Raw genomic sequence first — 26,768 nt, 5'->3', positions numbered from 1 at the left:
TAGTCCTGGATGACCCCTGTATGAACCCAATAAGTCCCAGAATGCAAAGTCAAAACCAGGACTAGACTAGTGTTTACTGAATGGAATGGATAGTGTTGGCATGTATGCCACTGGCTCTCTCCTGCCCTCCTTTACACTTGCTCTCCCTCAATCCTTCTGGCTCTCACTTTCCCTGCCCACTCTCTGCACTCACCCTGCACCCACCGACCGCTCCAGTAGACGCATCCCCTTACTGTCCTAGGACCTGACCCATCTTAGTTCACACTCTCTCTCCTCTGGTACTAACCCTCCAACCCTTCTGCCAATACTCAGAGTGCTGACATATCCTGTGTGCTTCCGCGAGTCACCTAGGTAAACCAAACATCTAGTTTCCTCATACCAGTGCTTGCTTGCTAAGAAGGTACCCGCGAACGCAAGCTCAGATGAGCTAACCATACTTGCCTCTCTAATGAGACACAGAGACTTGGCTGGAATTTAGTAACAGGCCCTGAGGAAGCACACACTATCAGCATTATATTGCTAGCCTGTTTTAGTGCGAAACATGTGTCGGCCATTGTAGCTCATTAAAGTTGGTTAGCAAGTGACCCGCCGGTTGAGCTCCCTAGGATTTTCATCAAGCAATTTGCCTCTCCTTTGTCCTGACAAGTGAACCTTTTAGGGTTGTTCCTAAGGAAATGAACCTCTTCCTGGGGAAGGGAAGCGTGCTCTATTTTACTTTGTTCTTTTCTTGAACTGTACCATATGCATTTAGCTTACAGCAATGATCCAAACATCAGACTAATAGTATACATTTTCCCAAAGAAGACATGATGTACTAGAGCACTAAGTGTTCCAATGGTTTGGGACATACCTTATGCAGCTACCGTCAACATATACATGTTGTTATATTTCTAATTCTGCACTTTCTTTTGGTTTCTTTGAGATTCATCGGATACAAATGGACTGGCCTAAGAGGCTGCCCTAACAGCGATGTCGCAGAGCACAGCAGAGCTGAGCTGTTGAAGGCAGTGATGCCTCAGACTGCCCGGCATGAACAGCCCCTCCTGAGAAGTACACAGTGTTGAAGCTGCTGGCTCAAATCCCAAGGCTGCCAGAGCCTGCCTCGCAGAAACAGCCTGCAGTTGCGAAATGTACTTTTCCCCCCGTACGGCGAAATGACCTGTGTGTTATCATACGTGCGGGTTTATGGGTTGGAGAATAGATGTAGCTGCTCCACTGTACATAAGGATGAGCCAGGCCTGGGAGGGGCAGAGCAGAATGCAGCCCTCCTATGCACTGGTGTGTGTTTGCATTACAGCACTTTTCACCCCACTTCTGGTCTCTTGTGTAGTATTTGTGTCAAGTGCCGAGTGCTTGGAATGCAGGAAGTAGCACGAGGGAGCTGGATTAGCCTGTAACACATGTATTCATGCATTTATAATTAGTATCAGACTAAAAAGTAGCACAGTCGGTAATCACAACCTACTCACTTACCACTAGATTTAAAATAATCCATTTTTGTAAGCAAGCTGGTGTTATGTGTGAAAGTCAGGCCGCTTATGAGTCGACTCACTCACTGCAGGTGGAAGAAGCACTTTCTGAACACAGTGTTGATTTGCGGTTCAAGGGTTAGTCGGCGGGCCATGGGGATCCCTCCGTTCTTGACCACTTTTGATGTCTCCGTAGAGCATGGCTTTGTTGCCTGGGTAAACCATGGTCTCAGTCTTATTTGAGGTGAGTCTAAGGTTTCCCCTTCTCATCCATGAGCCTTGTGCGCTCTGCACCCCTAATTTTGATAATTGGTATTAACATGAGCAGGCCATGGGTTCTTGAGTGTCCCTGTGGTAATAGGTGGTTAGTGGCCAATATCGATCAGCTGATTGGTCGCTGGTGTGCTTGGGGGTGTGTGATAGGGCTACATAAGTCTGCAGTGGCATTGGTGTGTTAACGCAGTCTGCGTGCAGGCACCTCGCTGCTGTGTTCACCAGTTGGTTGTGCGAGTAGTGTAAGGTGGAGCGAGATGGAGATGTGTGTGTGTTAGTGGGGGGGGAGAGGGGCATGGTTTAGAGAGAGAGGTGGATTGACTGGGCTGCACAGGTGAACTGTCAGCCTGAGGGAGAAGGAGGCAGAAGCTTGCACTTCACGAGCAGCTCAAGATGGCCGCCCTAATGCCGGTAGTAGTCTGAGGGAAAAGGAGGCAGAAGCTGGCACTTCACGAGCAGTTCAAGATGGCCGCCCTAATGCAGTGGTCGAAGTGAGCGGGAGTGGTTGGGAGCGGTGCTCCTCTACTTTTAAAAATTACGTTTTACTGCTCCTATACTTTTATTTTAAAAAGAAACAGTTCCGGAACGGTTTTGTTTTCAAATAACAGGGTAGCAAGAAGTTGAAAATTGCACTTTCAATGCACTACACTTTACATTCCCTTAAACGGCAGGTGCATGTGTTTGGGGGTTTGTATTGTGTGTGGGAGGCGATGTGGTGATGGGGTTTGTGGGGAGCCGGGCAGACCAGCAGGGAACATCGTTCCTCTACATCTTTTCGTAAACTTCGACCACTGCCCTAATGCTGGGAGTAGCCTGAGGGAGAAGGAGGCAGAAGCTGGCATTTCATGAGCAGCTCAAGATGGCCGCCCTAATGCTTGGTGTAGCCTGAGGGAGAAGGGAGCAGAAGCTGGCACTTCATGAGCAGCTCAAGATGGCTGCCCTAATGCTGGGTGTAGCCTGAGGGAGAAGGAGGCAGAAGCTGGCATTTCATGAGCAGCTCAAGATGGCCACCCTAATGCTGGGTGTAGCCTGAGGGAGAAGGAGGCAGAAGCTGGCACTTCACGCGCAGCTCAAGATGGCCGCCCTAAATACTGGGAGTAGTCTGAGGGAGAAGGGAGCAGAAGCTGGCACTTCATGAGCAGCTCAAGATGGCTGCCCTAATGCTGGGAGTAGCCTGAGGGAGAAATGGGCAGAAGCTGGCACTTCATAAGCAGCTCAAGATGGCCGCCCTAATGCTGGGAGTAGCCTGAGGGAGAAGGAGGCAGAAGCTGGCACTTCATGAGGAGCTCAAGATGGCTGCCGTAATACTGGGCGTAGCCTGAGGAAGAAGCATGCAGAAGCTGGCACTTCGTGAGCAGCTCAAGATGGCCGCCCTAATGCTGGGAGTAGTCTGAGGGAGAAGGGAGCAGAAGCTGGCACTTCATGAGCAGCTCAAGATGGCTGCCCTAATGCTGGGAGTAGCCTGAGGGAGAAATGGGCAGAAGCTGGCACTTCATAAGCAGCTCAAGATGGCCGCCCTAATGCTGGGAGTAGCCTGAGGGAGAAGGAGGCAGAAGCTGGCACTTCATGAGGAGCTCAAGATGGCTGCCCTAATACTGGGCGTAGCCTGAGGAAGAAGCATGCAGAAGCTGGCACTTCGTGAGCAGCTCAAGATGGCCGCCCTAATGCTGGGAGTAGTCTGAGGGAGAAGGAGGCAGAAGCTGGCACTTCACGAGCAGCTCAAGATGGCCGCCCTAATGCTGGGAGTAGCCTAATGGAGAAGGAGGCAAAAGCTGGCACTTCACGAGCTGCTCAAGATGGCCGCCCTAATGCTGGGAGTATCCTAATGGAGAAGGAGACAGCAGCTGGCACTTCACGAGCAGCTAAAGATGGCCGCCCTAATGCTGGAAGTAGCCTGAGGGAGAAGGAGACAGAAGCTGGCACTTCACGAGCAGCTCAAGACCTTGGAGCCTGAGGGAGAAGGGGGCAGAAACTGGCACTTCACAAACAGCTCAAGATGGCTGCCCTAATGCTGGGCGTAGCCTGAGAAAGAAGGATGCAGAAGATGGCACTTCATGAGCAGCTCAAGATGGCTGCCCTAATGCTGGGCGTAGCCTGAGGAAGAAGGATGCAGAAGCTGGCACTTCATGAGCAGCTCAAGATGGCTGCCCTAATGCTGGGCGTAGCCTGAGGAAGAAGGATGCAGAAGCTGCACTTCATAAGCAGGTGAAGATGGCTGCCCTAATGCTGGGCGTAGCCTGAATGAGAAGGAGGCAGAAGCTGGAACTTCACGAGCAGCTCAAGATGACCGCTCTAATGCTGGGCGTAGCCTGAGGGAGAAGGAGGCAGAAGCTGGCACTTCACGAGCAGCTCACGATGGTCGTCCTAATGCTGGGCGTAGCCTGAGGGACTAGGAGGCAGAAGCTGGCACTTCACAAGCAGCTAAAGATGGCCGCCCTAATGCTGGGAGTAGTGTGAGGGAGAAGGAGGCAGAAGCTGGCACTTCACGAGCAGCTAAAGATGGCCGCTCTAATGCTGGAAGTAGCCTGAGGGAGAAGGAGTCAGAAGCTGCCATTTCACAAGCAGCTCAAGACGGCCGCCCTAATGCTGGGAGCCTGAGGGCCGCCCTAATGCTGGGAGTAGCCTGAGGGAGAAGGAGGCAGAAGCTGGTACTTCACAAGCAGCTCAAGGTGGCTGCCCTAATAATGGGAGTAGTCTGAGGGAGAAGGAGGCAGAAGCTGGCACTTCACGAGCAGCTCAAGATGGCCGCCCTAGAACTGGGAGTAGCCTGGGGGAGAAGGAGACAGAAGCTGGCATTTCACGAGCAGCTCAAGATGGCCACCCTAATACTGGGAATAGCCTGAGGGAGAAGGATGCAGAAGCTGGCACTTCATGAGCAGCTAAAGATGGCTGCCCTAATGCTAAGCTGGCACTTCACGAGCAGCTCAAGATGGTCGCCCTAATGCTGGGAGTAGCGTGGGGGAGAAGGAGGCCGAAGCTGGCACTTCACGAGCAGCTCAAGATGGCCGCCCTAATACTGGGAGTAGCCTGAGGGAGAAGGAGGCAGAAGCTGGCACCTCATGAGCAGCTCAAGATGGCCGCCCTAATGCTGGGAGTAGCCTGGGGGAGAAGGAGGCAGAAACTGGCACTTCACGAGCAGCTAAAGATGGCCGCCCTAATGCTGGGAGTAGCCTGAGGGAGAAGGAGGCAGAAGCGGGCCCTTCACAAGCAGCTCAAGATGGCCACCCTAATGCTGGAAGTAACCTGTGGAAGAAGGAGGCAGAAGCTGGCACTTCACGAGCAGCTCAAGATGGCCGCCCTAAATACTGGGAGTAGCCTGAGGGAGAAGGGGGCAGAAGCTGGCACTTCACGAGCAGCTCAAGATGGCCGCCCTAATACTGGAGGCAGAAGCTGGCCCTTCACAAGCAGCTTAAGATGGCCGCCATAATGCTGGAAGTAGCCTGAAGGAGAAGGAGGCAGAAGCGGGTACTTCACAAGCAGCTAAAGATGGCCACCCTAATGCTGGAAGTAACCTGAGGGAGAAGGAGGCAGAATCTGGCACTTCACGAGCAGCTCAAGATGGCCGCCCCAAATACTGGGAGTAGCCTGAGGGAGAAGGGGGCAGAAGCTGGCACTTCACAAGCAGCTCAAGATGGCCGCCCTAATTCTGGGCGTAGCCTGAGGGAGAAGGAGGCAGAAGCTGGCACTTCACGAGCAGCTGAAGATGGCCGCCCTAATGCTGGGCGTAGCCTGAGGGAGAAGGGGGCAGAAGCTGGCACTTCACGAGCAGCTCACGATGGCTGCCCTAATGCTGGGAGTAGCCTGAGGGATAAGGGGGCAGAAGCTGGCACTTCACGAGCAGCTCACGATGGCTGCCCTAATGCTGGGCGTAGCCTGAGGAAGAAGGAGGCACTTCACGAGCAGCTCAAGATGGCCGCCCTAATGCTGGGAGTAGCCTGGGGGAGAAGGAGGCAGAAACTGGCACTTCACGAGCAGCTAAAGATGGCCGCCCTAATGCTGGGAGTAACCTGAGGGAGAAGGAGGCAGAAGCTGGCACTTCACGAGCAGCTCAAGATGGCCGCCCTAATACTGGAGGTAGAAGCTGTCACTTCACAAGCAGCACAAGATAGCCGCCCTAATGCTAGGCGTAGCCTGAGAGAGAAGGAGGCAGAAGCGGGCCCTTCACAAGCAGCTCAAGATGGCCGCCCTAATGCTGGAAGAAGCCTGAGGGAGAAGGAGGCAAAAGCGGGCACTTCACAAGCAGCTAAAGATGGCCACCCTAATGCTGGAAGTAACCTGTGGGAGAAGGAGGCAGAAGCTGGCACTTCACGAGCAGCTCAAGATGGCCGCCCTAAATACTGGGAGTAGCCTGAGGGAGAAGGGGGCAGAAGCTGGCACTTCACGAGCAGCTCAAGATGGCCGCCCTAATACTGGAGGCAGAAGCTGGCACTTCACAAGCAGCACAAGATGGCCACCCTAATGCTGGGCATAGCCTGAGAGAGAAGGAGGCAGAAGCGGGCCCTTCACAAGCAGCTTAAGATGGCCGCCCTAATGCTGGAAGTAGCCTGAGGGAGAAGGAGGCAGAAGCGGGCACTTCACAAGCAGCTAAAGATGGCCACCCTAATGCTGGAAGTAACCTGAGGGAGAAAGAGGCAGAAGCTGGCACTTCACGAGCAGCTCAAGATGGCCGCCCTAAATACTGGGAGTAGCCTGAGGGAGAAGGGGGCAGAAGCTGGCACTTCACGAGCAGCTCAAGATGGCCACCCTAATTCTGGGCGTAGCCTGAGGGAGAAGGAGGCAGAAGCTGGCACTTCATGAGCAGCTCAAGATGGCCGCCCTAATTCTGGGCGTAGCCTGAGAGAGAAGGGGGCAGAAGCTGGCACTTCACGAGCAGCTCACGATGGCTGCCCTAATGCTGGGAGTAGCCTGAGGGAGAAGTGGGCAGAAGCTGGCACTTCACGAGCAGCTCACGATGGCTGCCCTAATACTGAGCGTAGCCTGAGGAAGAAGGAGGCAGAAGCTGGCACTTCACGAGCAGCTCAAGATGCCCGCCATTATGCTGGGAGTAGCCTGAGGGAGAAGGAGGCAGAAGCTGGCACTCACGAGCAGCTCAAGATGGCCATCCTATTGCTGGGAGTAGCCTGAGGGAGAAGGATGCAGAAGCTGGTACTTCATGACCAGCTAAAGATGGCTGCCCTAATGCTAAGCTGGCACTTCACGAGCAGCTCAAGATGGTCGCCCTAATGCTGGGAGTAGCGTGGGGGAGAAGGAGGCCGAAGCTGGCACTTCACGAGCAGCTCAAGATGGCCGCCCTAATACTGGGAGTAGCCTGAGGGAGAAGGAGGCAGAAGCTGGCACCTCATGAGCAGCTCAAGATGGCCGCCCTAATGCTGGGAGTAGCCTGAGGGAGAAGGAGGCAGAAGCTGGCACTTCTCGAGCAGCTCAAGATGGCCGCCCTAATACTGGAGGCAGAAGCTGGCACTTCACAAGCAGCACAAGATGGCTGCCCTTATGCTGGGCGTAGCCTGAGAGAGAAGGAGGCAGAAGCTGGCCCTTCACAAGCAGCTCAAGATGGCCGCCCTAATGCTGGAAGTAGCCTGAGGGAGAAGGAGGCAAAAGCGGGCACTTCACGAGCAGCGCAAGATGGCCTCCCTAATACTGGAGGCAGAAGCTGGCACTTCACAAGCAGCTTAAGATGGCCGCCCTAATTCTGGAACTAGCCTGAGGGAGAAGGAGGCAGAAGCGGGCACTTCACAAGTAGCTAAAGATGGCCACCCTAATGCTGGAAGTAACCTGAGGGAGAAGGAGGCAGAAGCTGGCACTTCACGAGCAGCTCAAGATGGCCGCCATAAATACTGGGAGTAGCCTGAGGGAGAAGGGGGCAGAAGCTGGCACTTCACGAGCAGCTCAAGATGGCCACCCTAATTCTGGGCGTAGCCTGAGGGAGAAGGAGGCAGAAGCTGGCACTTCACGAGCAGCTCAAGATGGTCGCCCTAATGCTGGGAGTAGCGTGGGGGAGAAGGAGGCCGAAGCTGGCACTTCACGAGCAGCTCAAGATGGCCGCCCTAATACTGGGAGTAGCCTGAGGGAGAAGGAGGCAGAAGCTGGCACCTCATGAGCAGCTCAAGATGGCCGCCCTAATGCTGGGAGTAGCCTGAGGGAGAAGGAGGCAGAAGCTGGCACTTCTCGAGCAGCTCAAGATGGCCGCCCTAATACTGGAGGCAGAAGCTGGCACTTCACAAGCAGCACAAGATGGCTGCCCTTATGCTGGGCGTAGCCTGAGAGAGAAGGAGGCAGAAGCTGGCCCTTCACAAGCAGCTCAAGATGGCCGCCCTAATGCTGGAAGTAGCCTGAGGGAGAAGGAGGCAAAAGCGGGCACTTCACGAGCAGCGCAAGATGGCCTCCCTAATACTGGAGGCAGAAGCTGGCACTTCACAAGCAGCTTAAGATGGCCGCCCTAATTCTGGAACTAGCCTGAGGGAGAAGGAGGCAGAAGCGGGCACTTCACAAGTAGCTAAAGATGGCCACCCTAATGCTGGAAGTAACCTGAGGGAGAAGGAGGCAGAAGCTGGCACTTCACGAGCAGCTCAAGATGGCCGCCATAAATACTGGGAGTAGCCTGAGGGAGAAGGGGGCAGAAGCTGGCACTTCACGAGCAGCTCAAGATGGCCACCCTAATTCTGGGCGTAGCCTGAGGGAGAAGGAGGCAGAAGCTGGCACTCACGAGCAGCTCAAGATGGCCATCCTATTGCTGGGAGTAGCCTGAGGGAGAAGGATGCAGAAGCTGGTACTTCATGACCAGCTAAAGATGGCTGCCCTAATGCTAAGCTGGCACTTCACGAGCAGCTCAAGATGGTCGCCCTAATGCTGGGAGTAGCGTGGGGGAGAAGGAGGCCGAAGCTGGCACTTCACGAGCAGCTCAAGATGGCCGCCCTAATACTGGGAGTAGCCTGAGGGAGAAGGAGGCAGAAGCTGGCACCTCATGAGCAGCTCAAGATGGCCGCCCTAATGCTGGGAGTAGCCTGAGGGAGAAGGAGGCAGAAGCTGGCACTTCTCGAGCAGCTCAAGATGGCCGCCCTAATACTGGAGGCAGAAGCTGGCACTTCACAAGCAGCACAAGATGGCTGCCCTTATGCTGGGCGTAGCCTGAGAGAGAAGGAGGCAGAAGCTGGCCCTTCACAAGCAGCTCAAGATGGCCGCCCTAATGCTGGAAGTAGCCTGAGGGAGAAGGAGGCAAAAGCGGGCACTTCACGAGCAGCGCAAGATGGCCTCCCTAATACTGGAGGCAGAAGCTGGCACTTCACAAGCAGCTTAAGATGGCCGCCCTAATTCTGGAACTAGCCTGAGGGAGAAGGAGGCAGAAGCGGGCACTTCACAAGTAGCTAAAGATGGCCACCCTAATGCTGGAAGTAACCTGAGGGAGAAGGAGGCAGAAGCTGGCACTTCACGAGCAGCTCAAGATGGCCGCCATAAATACTGGGAGTAGCCTGAGGGAGAAGGGGGCAGAAGCTGGCACTTCACGAGCAGCTCAAGATGGCCACCCTAATTCTGGGCGTAGCCTGAGGGAGAAGGAGGCAGAAGCTGGCACTTCACGAGCAGCTCAAGATGGCCGCCCTAATGCTGGGCGTAGCCTGAGGGAGAAGGGGGCAGAGGCTGGCACTTCACGAGCAGCTCACGATGGCTGCCCTAATGCTGGGAGTAGCCTGAGGAAGAAGGGGGCAGAAGCTGGCACTTCACGAGCAGCTCACGATGGCTGCCCTAATGCTGGGCGTAGCCTGAGGAAGAAGGAGGCAGAAGCTGGCACTTCACGAGCAGCTCAAGATGCCCGCCATTATGCTGGGAGTAGCCTGAGGGAGAAGGAGGCAGAAGCTGGCACTTCACGAGCAGCTCAAGATGGCCACCCTAATGCTGGAAGTAACCTGAGGGAGAAGGAGGCAGAAGCTGGCACTTCACGAGCAGCTCAAGATGGCCGCCATAAATACTGGGAGTAGCCTGAGGGAGAAGGGGGCAGAAGCTGGCACTTCACGAGCAGCTCAAGATGGCCACCCTAATTCTGGGCGTAGCCTGAGGGAGAAGGAGGCAGAAGCTGGCACTTCACGAGCAGCTCAAGATGGCCGCCCTAATGCTGGGGGTAGCCTGAGGGAGAAGGGGGCAGAAGCTGGCACTTCACGAGCAGCTCACGATGGCTGCCCTAATGCTGGGAGTAGCCTGAGGAAGAAGGGGGCAGAAGCTGGCACTTCACGAGCAGCTCACGATGGCTGCCCTAATGCTGGGCGTAGCCTGAGGAAGAAGGAGGCAGAAGCTGGCACTTCACGAGCAGCTCAAGATGCCCGCCATTATGCTGGGAGTAGCCTGAGGGAGAAGGAGGCAGAAGCTGGCACTTCACGAGTAGCTCAAGATGGCCGCCCTAAAGCTGGGAGTAGCCTGAGGGAGAAGGAGGCAGAAGCTGGCACTTCACGAGCAGCTCAAGATGGCCACCCTAATGCTAGGAGTATCCTAATGGAGAAGGAGACAGAAGCTGCCACTTCACGAGTAGCTAAAGATGGCCGCCATAATGCTGGAAGTTGCCTGAGGGATAAGGAGGCAGAAGCTAGCACTTCAGAGCAGCTCAAGACCTTGGAGCCTGAGAGAGAAGGGGGCAGAAACTGGCACTTCACGAACAGCTCCAGATGGCCGCCCTAATACTGGGAGTAGCCTGAGGAAGAAGGGGGCAGAAGCTGGCACTTCACGAGCAGCTCAAGATGGCGGCCCTAATTCTGGGCGTAGCCTGAGGGAGAAGGAGGCAGAAGCTGGCACTTCACGAGCAGCTCAAGATGGCCGCCCTAATGCTGGGCGTAGCCTGAGGAAGAAGGGGGCAGAAGCTGGCACTTCACAAGCAGATCAAGATGGCTGCCCTAAAGCTGGGAGTAGCCTGAGGGAGAAGGAGGCAGAAGCTGGCACTTCAGAGCAGCTCAAGACCTCGGAGCCTGAGAGAGAAGGGGGCAGAAACTGGCACTTCACGAACAGCTCAAGATGGCCGCCCTAATACTGGGAGTAGCCTGAGGGAGAAGGAGGCAGAAGCTGGCACTTCACGAGCAGCTCAAGATGGCCGCCCTAATACTGGGCGTAGCCTGAGGAAGAAGGGGGCAGAAGCTGGCACTTCACAAGCAGATCAAGATGGCTGCCCTAAAGCTGGGAGTAGCCTGAGGGAGAAGGAGGCAGAAGCTGGCACTTCAGAGCAGCTCAAGACCTCGGAGCCTGAGAGAGAAGGGGGCAGAAACTGGCACTTCACGAACAGCTCAAGATGGCCGCCCTAATACTGGGAGTAGCCTGAGGGAGAAGGAGGCAGAAGCTGGCACTTCACGAGCAGCTCAAGATGGCCGCCCTAATACTGGGAGTAGCAGGTGATTGCTTCATTGTGGAGGGTGCAGCTATGTCCTTTCATGTGCACGAGTGGAGACGTGAAACTGTCCCTGGACTCTGCCCTGTCCTCATGCACCACCGCAGTGCCCCCTTCGGGTTCTGAACCTGCACACTTACCTGAAAGAGGCCATGGACAGACCCGTCGCCGCTGACGTCCAGTGCCATGTAGGGCACGCCTTCTTGGAAGATGTTCTTCAGGTTCTGGCACGGGGGCTCGGGTTCCTGCAGATTGAAGCCTTCTTGATGATACCCCCAGAGTTCTCGGGAGGGCATTCGATTGAACACCTGTAGGGGGGTGGGGGGAAGAACCCAGAAGAGAATCCATTTAGAGAAAAGGACCCACGCTGCTGAGTGACCACTCTTGGCCTCGGAGTTGTTGAACTGTGGACCTCTGGCATGGATCCAAGCATTTTATAGTGCAATCTACTCTGAACACCATCAAGACTTTACATGCAGGTAGTGCTTACTCTTTCACCTCCATTGCTAGGCGCTTTTGAGACAGCTGAGGTTTGGAAACCATGCCCACTCGGTACAGCCCCTGATTTATTTGGGTTGTAGGTCTTGCCCAGGTTTACTTTCTTAGTGATGTTTAAGTTAATTTGCTTCAGAGAAATATTTGCAGTTATTATGAAACATAAAGGGGTGTTTTTGGTGCAGGTCTGTAGTACCACAAAAGCCAAAGCAGTGCCTAGGTGTTCTGTGCAAGCAACGTGTGTCTAAATACAGGTGGAGGGACAGACAGACAAATGCACAAACCCACGGAAATGCCCAGGCAGAAAGACAGCACATGGCTAGCTAGTGCCTCGCCTTGCCTTTGGGTAGCCAGGCCAAACTCAAGGCGCTGTGGTGTGCAGAAGACAGGCCTGATGCAAAACTAACTGTGCAGTCCAGGCAAAGGAAAAATGCGTTTAACAACACTGCATCGTTGTGAATAATTGTCCAATGAAAATTAAATATATGACAGAGTCTCAAGGCCCACACAAGAGAAGTAGGAAAAGGTTAAAGAAAAGGTTTCAGTGTGGGCGATTCAGGGGTCGCGGTGCAGCCAGAGGGGCTGGTGGCCACTAGGCCTGACCGCAGCAGACGCAGAAGGGCTGAGGTGAAGGAAGCCACGGGGCTGGAGAAGACTTTGCCATACGAGGCTCCAATATTCAGGATGTGGGCTCTCAGTCGTTCTTTACTAAGATGGCCTCTCCAGGAGAGTTCTCCCTGGGGTGGAGCTCCCTGGGGTGGAAGGTGAAGGGGGGTGAAGTTCGTGTGGGGTCCCTCGCGCAGAGGAACCAGCTTCTAAGCACGCCTGGCACAGGTCAGTGGACGCTCTCAATGATACTATGGGATAAGGTGTGTCCTACTCCCAACTCAATGCTCCTGCTTAGTCTCCGGTTCGGCTCCTGAGGCAAGGGGTCTCCTGAACGTCCTGACGGGGTCTCCTAACATTACTCAGAGTCTCAACTCAACAGCCCCGGCACTTTGGAGAACTTCCAGGGACGGGACATGCGACGTGGATCCATAATGGCTCCTGGCAACCCTGGCTTTGTTCAGAGGAGTCCAACGTCAGGTGTCTGCGTAAAGTCAACAGGCAGTGGTAATTAAGGGACTCAAATATTTACATGAAAAGGTGCCGCCAATATCGCATGTACCCCTCTGCTCTGGCAAGAAGCCTTCAACCAGCAGACACGTAGGCACCAGCTACTTTCAATCTCCGTGCTGCTTGCCAGCTCGAGTGCAAGGCGGATCCTATGTTTGCCCGGGTATGCGATGCAAGCTCCACAGCCCAAGGGTGATTGAGTGTGTATGTGTAGAAAAGTCAGGGCTCAACCGGATCCGGGATGTTCCAAAACAGATTAACCAGTGGCATCTCCTTCAACATGGAAATGAACATTCAGTGCTTATTAAAGAGATGTTCCATGATTCAGAACTTGGACTCTGGTTCAGCAGGAACGGCAGCGGTACCTTGGATGCGCCGTCGCAATCCTTGGCGTGGCAGCGGCCCTGGGAGAGCTTCTGGTCCCACCTTGGGAAGTTCTGCAGATAACTGAGCGATCTGGAGCTGAGTCTGTGGAGATGTCTGGGAGAGGGCTGAGTGTATCATCGCCATTGTGTCTCTTGAGTCCTGGTGCATGTCTGAGGGCATCTTAGTTTCTTGCAGAGGGAACAGTTCCGCGTTATAGATCCTCCAGAGTTTTCGGGGATGACTGTCGCTCCATAAATTAATGTCGCCAATCTTGCCTTTTTGGTGGTTCTGGTGTCCATGAGCAGAGGGACCGGTGCATCTCACTGTTCTCTCGTTTAGGAGTGTAACGTAGGGTGCATGGAGTCTCACAATTGCAGCAAATTTGGAAGCGTGTCAATTCTATGTTTTTGGATTCTTCATGTGAAATTCTCATCACATCACCGACTTCTAACTCCATGTGGATCTCTCAGCATCACCGATCTCTTGGGGTGATTCCAACATGCTGGATGATCAGTTCCTCAAGGGGTTCTGGAACGTGCGGCACCGGAGAGGTGCCCTCAGAGATGTCGCCAATGCTCGCTGTTATTTCCTCTAATGTTGGCACTGCGTCTTCTTCTGGATCTCTTGAGTCATCCTCACTGAGTGCAAGAAGACCTGGTGCTCCCGGGAGTGACCAGAAGTTAGAGCTTCTCCCGCCTTGGCCTCTTTCCTCTGAGAGGTCGACACAGAAGGCAGGTCTGTCCGACTTCTTCAGCTAATGGGCCAATCATCGGGTCTTGATTTGTTTGTGGGCTAAGAACCCTGCTCTTTTCATGAGTGCTGCTGCAATCACACTTCAGCGGCCTCTTTGCGGGAGTCCAGGTGAAGCGGTTACTGTTACCGCTGCTTCTGAGGTGAGGGGGGAGTTATGGCCTCCTGTGGAAAGGTGCTGTTCCCTGAGCAATTCCGGTATTCCTTCAGTCACCGCTGGTCTTGGATGTCTGGGAAGAATTGAGCAGGGATCTCTAGGACAGGGCAAACCGACCATTGGAGATCTATTTGTGAATTTTGGCAGGTGGGGGAGGGGAGATGCCCTGAGAAATGGGAGTGAGTGGTTTGTGGTTGGGGAAGCTCTAAAATGGAGGCCACATGTGTCTCGATGGAAATGATGACTACTTAACAAAGCCCAAATTCCTCGAGGCTCTCTTTGCGGGCCTATTTTCTCTGTGGGGGCGAGTGTTCTTCTCTGTGGGGGCGAGTGTTCTGCTGGCAATTGTGCATGTGTCGCATTTCGGCGCAGGGCTCATGATCACTGCTGGAAGAGCACGCGGGCTGGCATCCACCACCACGGTCTCGGTGCTAGTCCTACATCCTGGTGTCATGGTGAATGCATTCTTCACCGTCCGGAAGGACGATTGCTGTGCGCCATTCCAGTCTTAGCCTCTCAGTGGGCCCCTCAGTGGTGCATGCTGGGTAGGGAAGTGCCACAGTAGTCTTCGCTTCCTACGAAGCCTTGGAGCTCTGTAGCTGTCTGTGGGGCATAGGGAGTGCTAATGCCAAACGCTTCTTTGAGCTGACCGTAACAGCATCTTTTCTGAAAAGATAACTAGGAAAATCTGGCCTTTCTCTGATGCATCCATACTAGTGGTGTGAGCCCGCAGTCTGGCAGGTGCCGGGTCACCGCTTGACATTCTAGGACCTGCTTGCAGAGCATGCCAGCGCTGGAAGGGGACTCTTCAAAGGCATGGCCGCCTGAAGAGCAAGAAGAGTCCTCCATATGATGTCTTGGAACACTTCTGCAGCCGAGGACGCACCAACACCTACTGTCTTACATTGGCAGAGACTGACATGTGTTGGAAAAGTCATTATTTGTGTGGACTCCTTGCTTAGCATGAGTTGGTGGTATCCTGTGTGCAGGTCAACTTTGCAGACAACTGTAGAACCTGACAGATCTGCGATGAGGCGGTCATCAGTCGGTGTCGGGGCAACCCTTTCTATCGATTGTTTTGACCAGAAGACGTATATGGGCACAAAGTATGCCACCCGGTTCCTAAACCTTCTGTGCAATGGCTACTGGGGTGAATGAGGGCATCAGTCTTGTCAGTTAGTGTTCCACCTTGGCACACACGCTGGACCGTGCAGTTAATGTGTAGTTTGGCAGGTTCGCTGCCTTGGAAGCAAGCGTGGGCCTCTTCCAGGAGACTTGACAAGGTCCACCTCTTCCACAAAACGCTTTTGACCTGGAACAGTAGATGCCAGTTAAGCTTAGTACTGGACTAGTTGTGGAGCACAATGGCTTGCACACTGAGGGTGCGCACCGTATTCCGTGTCCCCATCGGCAAAGGGCCAGGCCCGCCCCATACAAAGGGCGAAAAGAGCAGTGGTGTGGCATGTCTGAACAGCAAAACACAGACCATTCTGGCAACACCGCACAAGACCACAGTCTGACCAGATGCCAGAACAAGGGTACGTGAAAGCAGGGATGGGCTGGGAACCAAAAGGGGCCCTGGAAATAATGTTCAAAGTGGCCCCATATTACACATTTTCAACAAGCCCATTCCTTTTCCTATGAGAAAATGTGGAAATAAAATAGGTCACCACACAAAAGAGATGGAGGGTACAGGGGCCTACTGGGAAATCTCCAAAGTTCCCTATAGGCCAGTCTACCCCAATGCTGGACTACCACAGGTGGTAGAAGGACTCCCAACCAGGAAAGAGAGAAGGACACACAGTGAGAGACGGACAGATAGAGAACGAGAGAGGGCGGTGGGGAGAATAGAGCCTTTGGGACACATGTCATGAGGTGAGTGGAGCACACATCACCACACACATATGCACATGCACACACTAACGGTCAAGGCAAGAACACACATACCTTGGCTTGTGAGGTGTTCAACTGGGTTACATAAGAGCCTGTCAAAGGCTGTCCAGTGCCAGGCCAGCCTCAAGCATGAACACATGATCTATAGCCGGGGTCACGCAGCAAGGTGGTGCCCGGGGTAAATGTGCACGGGGCACTCAGGGCAGACTAGCCTTTGGAAGTAGTGCTGTTTGAGGATAGGCCTTTGCACTGGCAGGCCGGGACATCTGTACCTCTGTCTGTATAACTCAGAACTCCCCAACATGTTTCGACACCCCTGACTGCTGAAGAATGACCCACAACACCCACTGTCCCAGAATGTGGTCTATACCACCATAGGTAAAGAGAGGGGGGTGGCAAGCACAGCAGGCACAATCTTACCTCTTGTGCCAAGGTTTGGGAGCCTTGGCCACTCAGGAGGTTGATGCTCTGGTCGATGGCGCGGAGGCCGCACTGAGAGTTTGGTGCGGCCTGGAGATTCACGGTGATGTTGGCACCCGGCAGGGCCTTCTGTGCTGAGACGGTGAGGTTGACCTGTGAACAAAAGCGAGAGAGAGAAAAGAAGGGGTTAGTTAGGGTCAAGCTCATGGCTAGAACGAAGACATAGCACAGAATGCAGCACAGTAGTGCACTCATTCCACCACTGAGTGAAGAAGGTGAGTGAGGGTGGGTGCTGGAGACGACCATGATAACTATGCATCCCTCACCTGCAGGAATACTGGGGACATCACTGTATTTCCTGATGGGTCACCCCCCCAACCTTACCCCAACACTCGCCCTCAGAAGCAGGCTCACCACTTGTTCTCATATTCACGCTATTGTACAGGCACACCTCGTGGGAATGCCACTATAAGGTGTCCACTGCCAGACACCCTGGGGCATCCACAGCCAGACACCCTGGGGCATCCACAGCCAGACACCCTGGGGCATCCACAGCCAGACACCCTGGAGCATCCACAGCCAGACACCCTGGAGCATCCACAGCCAGACACCCTGGGGGATCGACAGGCAGACAACCTGGTACTTCTACAGCCAGGCACCCTGGGGCATCCACAGCCAGACACCCTGGGGCATCCACAGCCAGACACCCTGGAGCATCCACAGCCAGACACACTGGGGGGATCGGCAGCCAGGCACCCTGGGGCATCCACAGGCAAACACCCGGGGCATCCACAGGCAGACACCCTGGGGCATCCACAGCCAGACACCCTGGGGCATCCACAGCCAGACACCCTGGGGCATCCACAGCCAGGCACCCTGGGGGGATCGACAGGCAGACAACCTGGTACTTCTACAGCCAGGCACCCTGGGGCATCCACAGCCAGACACCCTGGGGCATTCACAGCCAGACACCCTGAAGCATCCACAGCCAGACACCCTGGGGCATCCACAGCCAGACACCCTGGAGCATCCACAGGCAGACAACCTGGTACTTCTACAGCCAGACACCTGGAGCATCCACAGGCAGACACCCTGGAGCATCCACAGCCAGACACCCTGGAGCATCCACAGGCAGACACCCGGGGCATCCACAGCCAGACACCCTGGAGCATCCACAGGCAAACACCCTGGAGCATCCACAGCCAGACACCCTGGAGCATCCACAGGCAGACACTTGGGGCATCCACAGGCAGACAAGCTGGAGCATCCACAGGCAGACACCCGGGGAGTCCACAGGCAGACAACCTGGCACTTCTACAGCCAGACACCCTGGAGCATCCACAGCCAGACACCCTGGAGCATCCACAGCCAGACACCCTGGGGCATCCACAGCCAGACACCATGGAGCATCCACAGGCAGACACCCTGGGGCATCCACAGCCAGACACCCTGGGGCATCCACAGCCAGACACCCTGGAGCATCCACAGCCAGACACCCTGGGGCATCCACAGCCAGATACCCTGGAGCATCCACAGCCAGACACCCTGGGGCATCCACAGCCAGACATCCTGGGGCATCCACAGGCAGACACCCGGGGCATCCACAGGCAGACAACCTGGCACTTCTACAGCCAGACACCCTGGGGCATCCACAGCCAGACACCCTGGAGCATCCACAGCCAGACACCCTGGGGCATCCACAGCCAGACACCCTGGGGCATCCACAGGCAGACACCCCGGAGCATCCACAGCCAGACACCCCGGGGCATCCACAGCCAGACATCCTGGGGCATCCACAGCCAGACACCCTGGGGCATCCACAGCCAGACACCCTGGAGCAATCACAGCCAGACACCCTGGGGCATCCACAGGCAGACACCCTGGGGCATCCACAGCCAGACACCCTGGGGCATCCACAGCCAGACACCCTGAGCATCCACAGCAATACACCCTGGAGCATCCACAGCCAGACACCCTGGGGCATCCACAGTCAGGCACCCTGGAGCATCCACAGGCAGACACCCTGGGACATCCACAGCCAGACACCCTGGGGCATCCACAGGCAGACACCCTGGGGCATCCCGAGGCAGACACCCTGGGGCATTCACAGCCAGACACCCTGGAGCATCCACAGCCAGATACCCTGGGGCATCCACAGCCAGACACCCTGGAGCAATCACAGCCAGACACCCTGGGGCATCCACAGCCAGACACCTTGGAGCATCCACAGGCAGACACCCTGGGGCATCCACAGGCAGACACCCTGGGGCATCCCGAGGCAGACACCCTGGGGCATCCACAGCCAGACACCCTGGAGCAATCACAGCCAGACACCCTGGGGCATCCACAGCCAGACACCCTGGAGCATCCACAGCCAGACACCCTGGAGCATCCACAGCCAGACACCCTGGAGCATCCACAGCCAGACACCCTGGGCATCCACAGCCAGACACCCTGGAGCAATCACAGCCAGACAACCTGGGGCATCCACAGCCAGACACCCTGGAGCATCCACAGCCAGACACCCTGGGGCATCCACAGCCAGACACCCTGGGGCACCAAAAGCCACCCCTGAGCATCCACAGCCAGGCACCCTGGGGCATCCACAGGCAAACACCCGGGGCATCCACAGGCAGACACCCTGGGGCATCCACAGCCAGACACCCTGGGGCATCCACAGCCAGGCACCCTGGAGCATCCACAGGCTGACACCCTGGGGCATCCACAGGCAGGCACCCTGGAGCATCCACAGGCTGACACCCTGGGGCATCCACAGCCAGACACCCTGGAGCATCCACAGCCAGATACCCTGGGGCATCCACAGCCAGACGCCCTGGAGCAATCACAGCCAGACACCCTGGGGCATCCACAGACAGACACCCTGGAGCATCCACAGGCAGACACCCTGGGGCATCCACAGGCAGACACCCTGGGGCATCCCGAGGCAGACACCCTGGGGCATCCACAGCCAGACACCCTGGAGCATCCACAGCCAGACACCCTGGGGCATCCACAGCCAGACACCCTGCCAAACACCCTGGAGCATCCACAGGCAGACACCCTGGGGCATCCACAGGCACACACTCTGGAGCATCCACAGGCAGACACCCTGGGGCATCCACAGCCAGACACCCTGGGGCATCCACAGGCAGACACCCTGGGGCATCCACAGCCAGACACCCTGGGGCATCCACAGTCAGACACCCTGGGGCATCCACAGCCAGACACCCTGTAGCATCCACAGGCAGACAACCTGGTACTTCTACAGCCAGACACCCTGGGGCATCCACAGCCAGACACCCTGGGGCATCCACAGCCAGACACCCTGAGCATCCACAGCAATACACCCTGGGGGGATCGACAGCCAGGCACCCTGGGGCATCCACAGCCAGACACCCTGGAGCATCCACAGGCAAACACCCGGGGCATCCACAGGCAGACACCCTGGGGCATCCACAGCCAGACACCATGGAGCATCCACAGCCAGAGACCCTGGGGCATCCACAGCCAGACATCCTGGGGCATCCACAGCCAGACACCCTGGGGCATCTACAGCCAGACACCCTGGAGCATCCACAGCCAGACACCCTGGGGCATCCACAGCCAGACACCCTGGAGCAATCACAGCCAGACACCCTGGGGCATCCACAGCCAGACACCCTGAGCATCCACAGCCAGACACCTGGAGCATCCACAGCCAGACACCCTGGAGCATCCACAGCCAGACACCCTGGGGGGATCGACAGCCAGGCACCCTGGGGCATCCACAGGCAAACAGCCGGGGCATCCACAGGCAGACACCCTGGGGCATCCACAGCCAAACACCCTGGGGCATCCACAGCCAGACACCCTGGAGTATCCACAGGCTGACACCCTGGGGCATCCCGAGGCAGACACCCTGGGGAATCCACAGCCAGACACCCTGGAGCATCCACAGCCAGACACCCTGGGGCATCCACAGCCAGACACCCGGGAGCAATCACAACCAGACACCCTGGGGCATCCACAGCCAGACACCCTGGAGAATCCACAGGCAGACACCCTGGGGCATCCACAGGCAGACACCCTGGGGCATCCCGAGGCAGACACCCTGGGGCATCCACAGCCAGACACCCTGGAGCAATCACAGCGAGACACCCTGGGGCATCCACAGCCAGACACCCTGGAGCATCCACAGCCAGACACCCTGAAGCATCCACACCCAGACACCCTGGGGCATCCACAGCCAGACACCCTGGAGCATCCACAGCCAGACACCCTGAAGCATCCACAGCCAGACATCCTGGGGCATCCACAGGCAGACACCCGGGGCATCCACAGGCAGACAACCTGGCACTTCTACAGGCAGACACCCTGGGGCATCCACAGCCAGACACCCTGGGGCATCCACAGGCAAACACCCGGGACATCCACAGGCAGACACCCTGGGGCATCCACAGCCAGACACCCTGGGGCATCCACAGCCAGGCACCCTTGGGCATCCACAGGCAGACACCCTGGGGCATCCACAGCCAGACACCCTGGGGCATCCACAGCCAGGCACCCTGGAGCATCCGCAGGCTGACACCTTGGGGCATCCACAGGCAGACACCCTGGGGCATCCCGAGGCAGACACCCTGGGGCATCCACAGCCAGACACCCTGGGGCATCCACAGCCAGACACCCTGGGGCATCCACAGCCAGACACCCTGGAGCAATCACAGCCAGACACCCTGGGGCATCCACAGCCAGACACCCTGGAGCATCCACAGCCAGACACCCTGGAGCATCCACAGGCAGACACCCTGGGGCATCCACAGCCAGACACCCTGGGGCATCCACAGCCAGACACCCTGGGGCATCCACAGCCAGACATCCTGGGGCATCCACAGCCAGACACCCTGGAGCATCCACAGGCTGACACCCTGGGGCATCCACAGCCAGACATCCTGGGGCATCCACAGCCAGACACCCTGGGGCATCCACAGCCAGACACCCTGGAGCATCCACAGCCAGACACCCTGGAGCAATCACAGCCAGACACCCTGGGGCATCCACAGCCAGACATCCTGGAGCATCCACAGCCAGACACCTGGAGCATCCACAGCCAGACACCCTGGAGCATCCACAGCCAGACACCCTGGGGGGATCGACAGCCAGGCACCCTGGGGCATCCACAGGCAAACACCCGGGGCATCCACAGGCAGACACCCTGGGGCATCCACAGCCAGACACCCTGGGGCATCCACAGCCAGACACCCTGGAGTATCCACAGGCTGACACCCTGGGGCATCCCGAGGCAGACACCCTGGGGAATCCACAGCCAGACACCCTGGAGCATCCACAGCCAGACACCCTGGGGCATCCACAGCCAGACACCCTGGAGCATCCACAGCCAGACACCCTGAAGCATCCACAGCCAGACACCCTGGGGCATCCACAGCCAGACACCCTGGAGCAATCACAGCCAGACACCCTGGGGCATCCACAGCCAGACACCCTGGGGCATCCACAGCCAGACACCCTGGGGCATCCACAGCCAGGCACCCTTCGGGCATCCACAGACAAACACCAGGGGCATCCACAGGCAGACACCCTGGGGCATCCACAGCCAGACACCCTGGGGCATCCACAGCCAGGCACCCTGGAGCATCCACAGGCTGACACCCTGGGGCATCCACAGGCAGACACCCTGGGGCATCCCGAGGCAGACACCCTGGGGCATCCACAGCCAGACACCCTGGAGCATCCACAGGCAGACACCCTGGGGCATCCACAGCCAGACACGCTGGAGCAATCACAGCCAGACACCCGGGGCATCCACAGCCAGACATCCTGGAGCATCCACAGGCAGACACCCTGGGGCATCCACTGGCAGACACCCTGGGGCATCCCGAGGCAGACACCCTGGGGCATCCACAGCCAGACACCCTGGAGCATCCACAGCCAGACACCCTGGGGCATCCACAGCCAGACACCCTGGAGCAATCGCAGCCAGACACCCTGGGGCATCCACAGCCAGACACCCTGGAGCATCCACAGGCAGACACCCTGGGGCATCCACAAGCAGACACCCTGGAGCATCCACAGGCAGACACCCTGGGGCATCCACAGGCTGACACCCTGGGGCATCCACAGGCAGACAGCCTGGGGCATCCAGAGGCAGACACCCTGGGGCATCCAGAGCCAGACACCCTGGGGCATCCACAGGCAGACACCCTGGGGCATCCACAGGCAGACACCCTGGGGCATCCACAGCCAGACACCCTGGAGCATCCACAGCCAGACACCCTGGGGCATCCACAGCCAGACACCCTGGAGCAATCACAACCAGACACCCTGGGGCATCCACAGCCAGACACCCTGGAGCATCCACAGGCATACACCCTGGGGCATCCACAGGCAGACACCCTGGAGCATCCACAGGCAGACACCCTGGGGCATCCACAGCCAGACACCCTGGAGCATCCACAGGCAGACACCCTGGGGCATCCACAGCTAGACACCCTGGGGCATCCACAGCCAGACACCCTGGGGCATCCACAGCCAGACACCCTGGGGCATCCACAGCCAGACACCCTGAGCATCCACAGCAATACACCCTGGGGGGATCGACAGCCAGGCACCCTGGGGCATCCACAGCCAGACACCCTGGAGCATCCACAGGCAAACACCCGGGGCATCCACAGGCAGACACCCTGGGGCATCCACAGCCAGACACCCTGGAGCATCCACAGCCAGACACCCTGGAGCATCCACAGGCAGACACGCTGGAGCATCCACAGGCAGACACCCTGGAGCATCCACAGCCAGACACCCTGGAGCATCCACAGGCAAACACCCTGGAGCATCCACAGCCAGACACCCTGGGGGGATCGACAGCCAGACACCCTGGGGCATCCACAGCCAGACACCCTGGGGCATCCACAGCCAGACACCCTGGAGCATCCACAGGCAGACACCCTGGGGCATCCACAGCCAGTCACCCTGGGGCATCCACAGCCAGACACCCTGGAGCATCCACAGCCAAACACCCTGGAGCATCCACCGGCAGACACCCTGGAGCATCCACAGCCAGACACCCTGGGGCATCCACAGCCAGACACCCTGGGGCATCCACAGCCAGACACCCTGGGGCATCCACAGCCAGACACCCTGAGCATCCACAGCAATACACCCTGGGGGGATCGACAGCCAGGCACCCTGGAGCATCCACAGGCAAACACCCTGGAGCATCCACAGCCAGAGACCCTGGGGCATCCACAGCCAGACACCCTGGGGCATCCACAGCCAGACACCCTGGGACATCCACAGCCAGACACCCTGGAGCAATCACAGCCAGACACCCTGAGGCATCCACAGCCAGACACCCTGGAGCATCCACAGCCAGACACCCTGGAGCATCCACAGACAGACACCCTGGGGCATCCACAGCCAGACACCCTGGGGCATTCACAGCCAGACACCCTGGGGCATCCACAGCCAGACACCCTGGGGCATCCACAGCCAGACACCCTGGAGCATCCACAGCCAGACACCCTGGGGCATCCACAGCCAGACATCCTGGGGCATCCACAGCCAGACACCCTGGGGCATCCACAGCCAGGCACCCTGGAGCATCCTCAGGCTGACACCCTGGGGCATCCACAGGCAGACACCCTGGGGCATCCCGAGGCAGACACCCTGGGGCATCCACAGCCAGACACCCTGGGGCATCCACAGCCAGACACCCTGGGGCATCCACAGCCAGGCACCCTGGGGCATCCACAGCCAGACACCCTGGGGCATCCACAAGCAGACACCCTGGAGCATCCACAGGCAGACACCCTGGGGCATCCACAGGCTGACACCCTGGGGCATCCACAGGCAGACAGCCTGGGGCATCCAGAGGCAGACACCCTGGGGCATCCAGAGCCAGACACCCTGGGGCATCCACAGGCAGACACCCTGGGGCATCCACAGGCAGACACCCTGGGGCATCCACAGCCAGACACCCTGGAGCATCCACAGCCAGACACCCTGGGGCATCCACAGCCAGACACCCTGGAGCAATCACAACCAGACACCCTGGGGCATCCACAGCCAGACACCCTGGAGCATCCACAGGCATACACCCTGGGGCATCCACAGGCAGACACCCTGGAGCATCCACAGGCAGACACCCTGGGGCATCCACAGCCAGACACCCTGGAGCATCCACAGGCAGACACCCTGGGGCATCCACAGCTAGACACCCTGGGGCATCCACAGCCAGACACCCTGGGGCATCCACAGCCAGACACCCTGGGGCATCCACAGCCAGACACCCTGAGCATCCACAGCAATACACCCTGGGGGGATCGACAGCCAGGCACCCTGGGGCATCCACAGCCAGACACCCTGGAGCATCCACAGGCAAACACCCGGGGCATCCACAGGCAGACACCCTGGGGCATCCACAGCCAGACACCCTGGAGCATCCACAGCCAGACACCCTGGAGCATCCACAGGCAGACACGCTGGAGCATCCACAGGCAGACACCCTGGAGCATCCACAGCCAGACACCCTGGAGCATCCACAGGCAAACACCCTGGAGCATCCACAGCCAGACACCCTGGGGGGATCGACAGCCAGACACCCTGGGGCATCCACAGCCAGACACCCTGGGGCATCCACAGCCAGACACCCTGGAGCATCCACAGGCAGACACCCTGGGGCATCCACAGCCAGTCACCCTGGGGCATCCACAGCCAGACACCCTGGAGCATCCACAGCCAAACACCCTGGAGCATCCACCGGCAGACACCCTGGAGCATCCACAGCCAGACACCCTGGGGCATCCACAGCCAGACACCCTGGGGCATCCACAGCCAGACACCCTGGGGCATCCACAGCCAGACACCCTGAGCATCCACAGCAATACACCCTGGGGGGATCGACAGCCAGGCACCCTGGAGCATCCACAGGCAAACACCCTGGAGCATCCACAGCCAGAGACCCTGGGGCATCCACAGCCAGACACCCTGGGGCATCCACAGCCAGACACCCTGGGACATCCACAGCCAGACACCCTGGAGCAATCACAGCCAGACACCCTGAGGCATCCACAGCCAGACACCCTGGAGCATCCACAGCCAGACACCCTGGAGCATCCACAGACAGACACCCTGGGGCATCCACAGCCAGACACCCTGGGGCATTCACAGCCAGACACCCTGGGGCATCCACAGCCAGACACCCTGGGGCATCCACAGCCAGACACCCTGGAGCATCCACAGCCAGACACCCTGGGGCATCCACAGCCAGACATCCTGGGGCATCCACAGCCAGACACCCTGGGGCATCCACAGCCAGGCACCCTGGAGCATCCTCAGGCTGACACCCTGGGGCATCCACAGGCAGACACCCTGGGGCATCCCGAGGCAGACACCCTGGGGCATCCACAGCCAGACACCCTGGGGCATCCACAGCCAGACACCCTGGGGCATCCACAGCCAGGCACCCTGGGGCATCCACAGCCAGACACCCTGGGTCATCCACAGCCAGACACCCTGGAGCATCCACAGCCAGACACCCTGGGGCATCCACAGCCAGACACCCTGGAGCAATCACAGCCAGACACCCTGGGGCATCCACAGCCAGACATCCTGGAGCATCCACAGCCATACACCTGGAGCATCCACAGCCAGACATCCTGGAGCATCCACAGCCAGACACCCTGGGGGGATCGACAGCCAGGCACCCTGGGGCATCCACAGGCAAACACCCGGGGCATCCACAGGCAGACACCCTGGGGCATCCACAGCCAGACACCCTGGGGCATCCACAGCCAGACACCCTGGAGTATTCACAGGCTGACACCCTGGGGCATCCCGAGGCAGACACCCTGGGGAATCCACAGCCAGACACCCTGGAGCATCCACAGCCAGACACCCTGGGGCATCCACAGCCAGACACCCTGGAGCAATCACAGCCAGACACCCTGGGGCATCCACAGCCAGACACCCTGGAGCATCCACAGGTAGACACCCTGGGGCATCCACAGGCAGACACCCTGGGGCATCCCGAGGCAGACACCCTGGGGCATCCACAGCCAGACACCCTGGAGCAATCACAGCGAGACACCCTGGGGCATCCACAGCCAGACACCCTGGAGCATCCACAGGCAGACACCCTGAAGCATCCACAGCCAGACACCCTGGGGCATCCACAGCCAGACACCCTGGAGCAATCACAGCCAGACACCCTGGGGCATCCACAGCCAGACACCCTGGAGCATCCACAGCCAGACACCCTGGGGCATCCACAGCCAGACACCCTGGGGCATCCACAGCCACCCCTGAGCATCCACAGCCAGGCACCCTGGGGCATCCACAGGCAAACACCAGGGGCATCCACAGGCAGACACCCTGGAGCATCCACAGCCAGGCACCCTGGGGCATCCACAGCCAGACACCCTGGAGCAATCACAGCCAGACACCCTGGGGCATCCACAGCCAGACACCCTGGAGC

The 26,768-nt window shown here is 57.9% G+C and overlaps 1 protein-coding gene across 3 annotated transcripts in view; it reads right to left on the bottom strand.

The window, feature by feature from the left end:
* Nucleotides 1-26,768, bottom strand: part of LOC138580080 (alpha-2-macroglobulin-like) — a 551,370-nt gene that overhangs the window by 224,462 nt on the left and 300,140 nt on the right. For all 3 annotated transcript variants that reach the window (XM_069650342.1, XM_069650343.1, XM_069650344.1), the window contains exons 15-16: nucleotides 16,298-16,450; nucleotides 11,241-11,408 (exon numbers count right to left, since the gene is read on the bottom strand). In XM_069650342.1, coding sequence (XP_069506443.1) covers nucleotides 11,241-11,408; nucleotides 16,298-16,450 — 321 coding nt within the window. The remainder of the gene's footprint in view (nucleotides 1-11,240; nucleotides 11,409-16,297; nucleotides 16,451-26,768) is intronic.

Source organism: Ambystoma mexicanum, chromosome 3p (genome assembly GCF_040938575.1).
Source record: "Ambystoma mexicanum isolate Mex_15411 chromosome 3p, UKY_AmexF1_1, whole genome shotgun sequence".
NCBI lineage: Eukaryota > Metazoa > Chordata > Amphibia > Caudata > Ambystomatidae > Ambystoma > Ambystoma mexicanum.
This window is presented reverse-complemented; position numbering and strand designations above follow the sequence as displayed.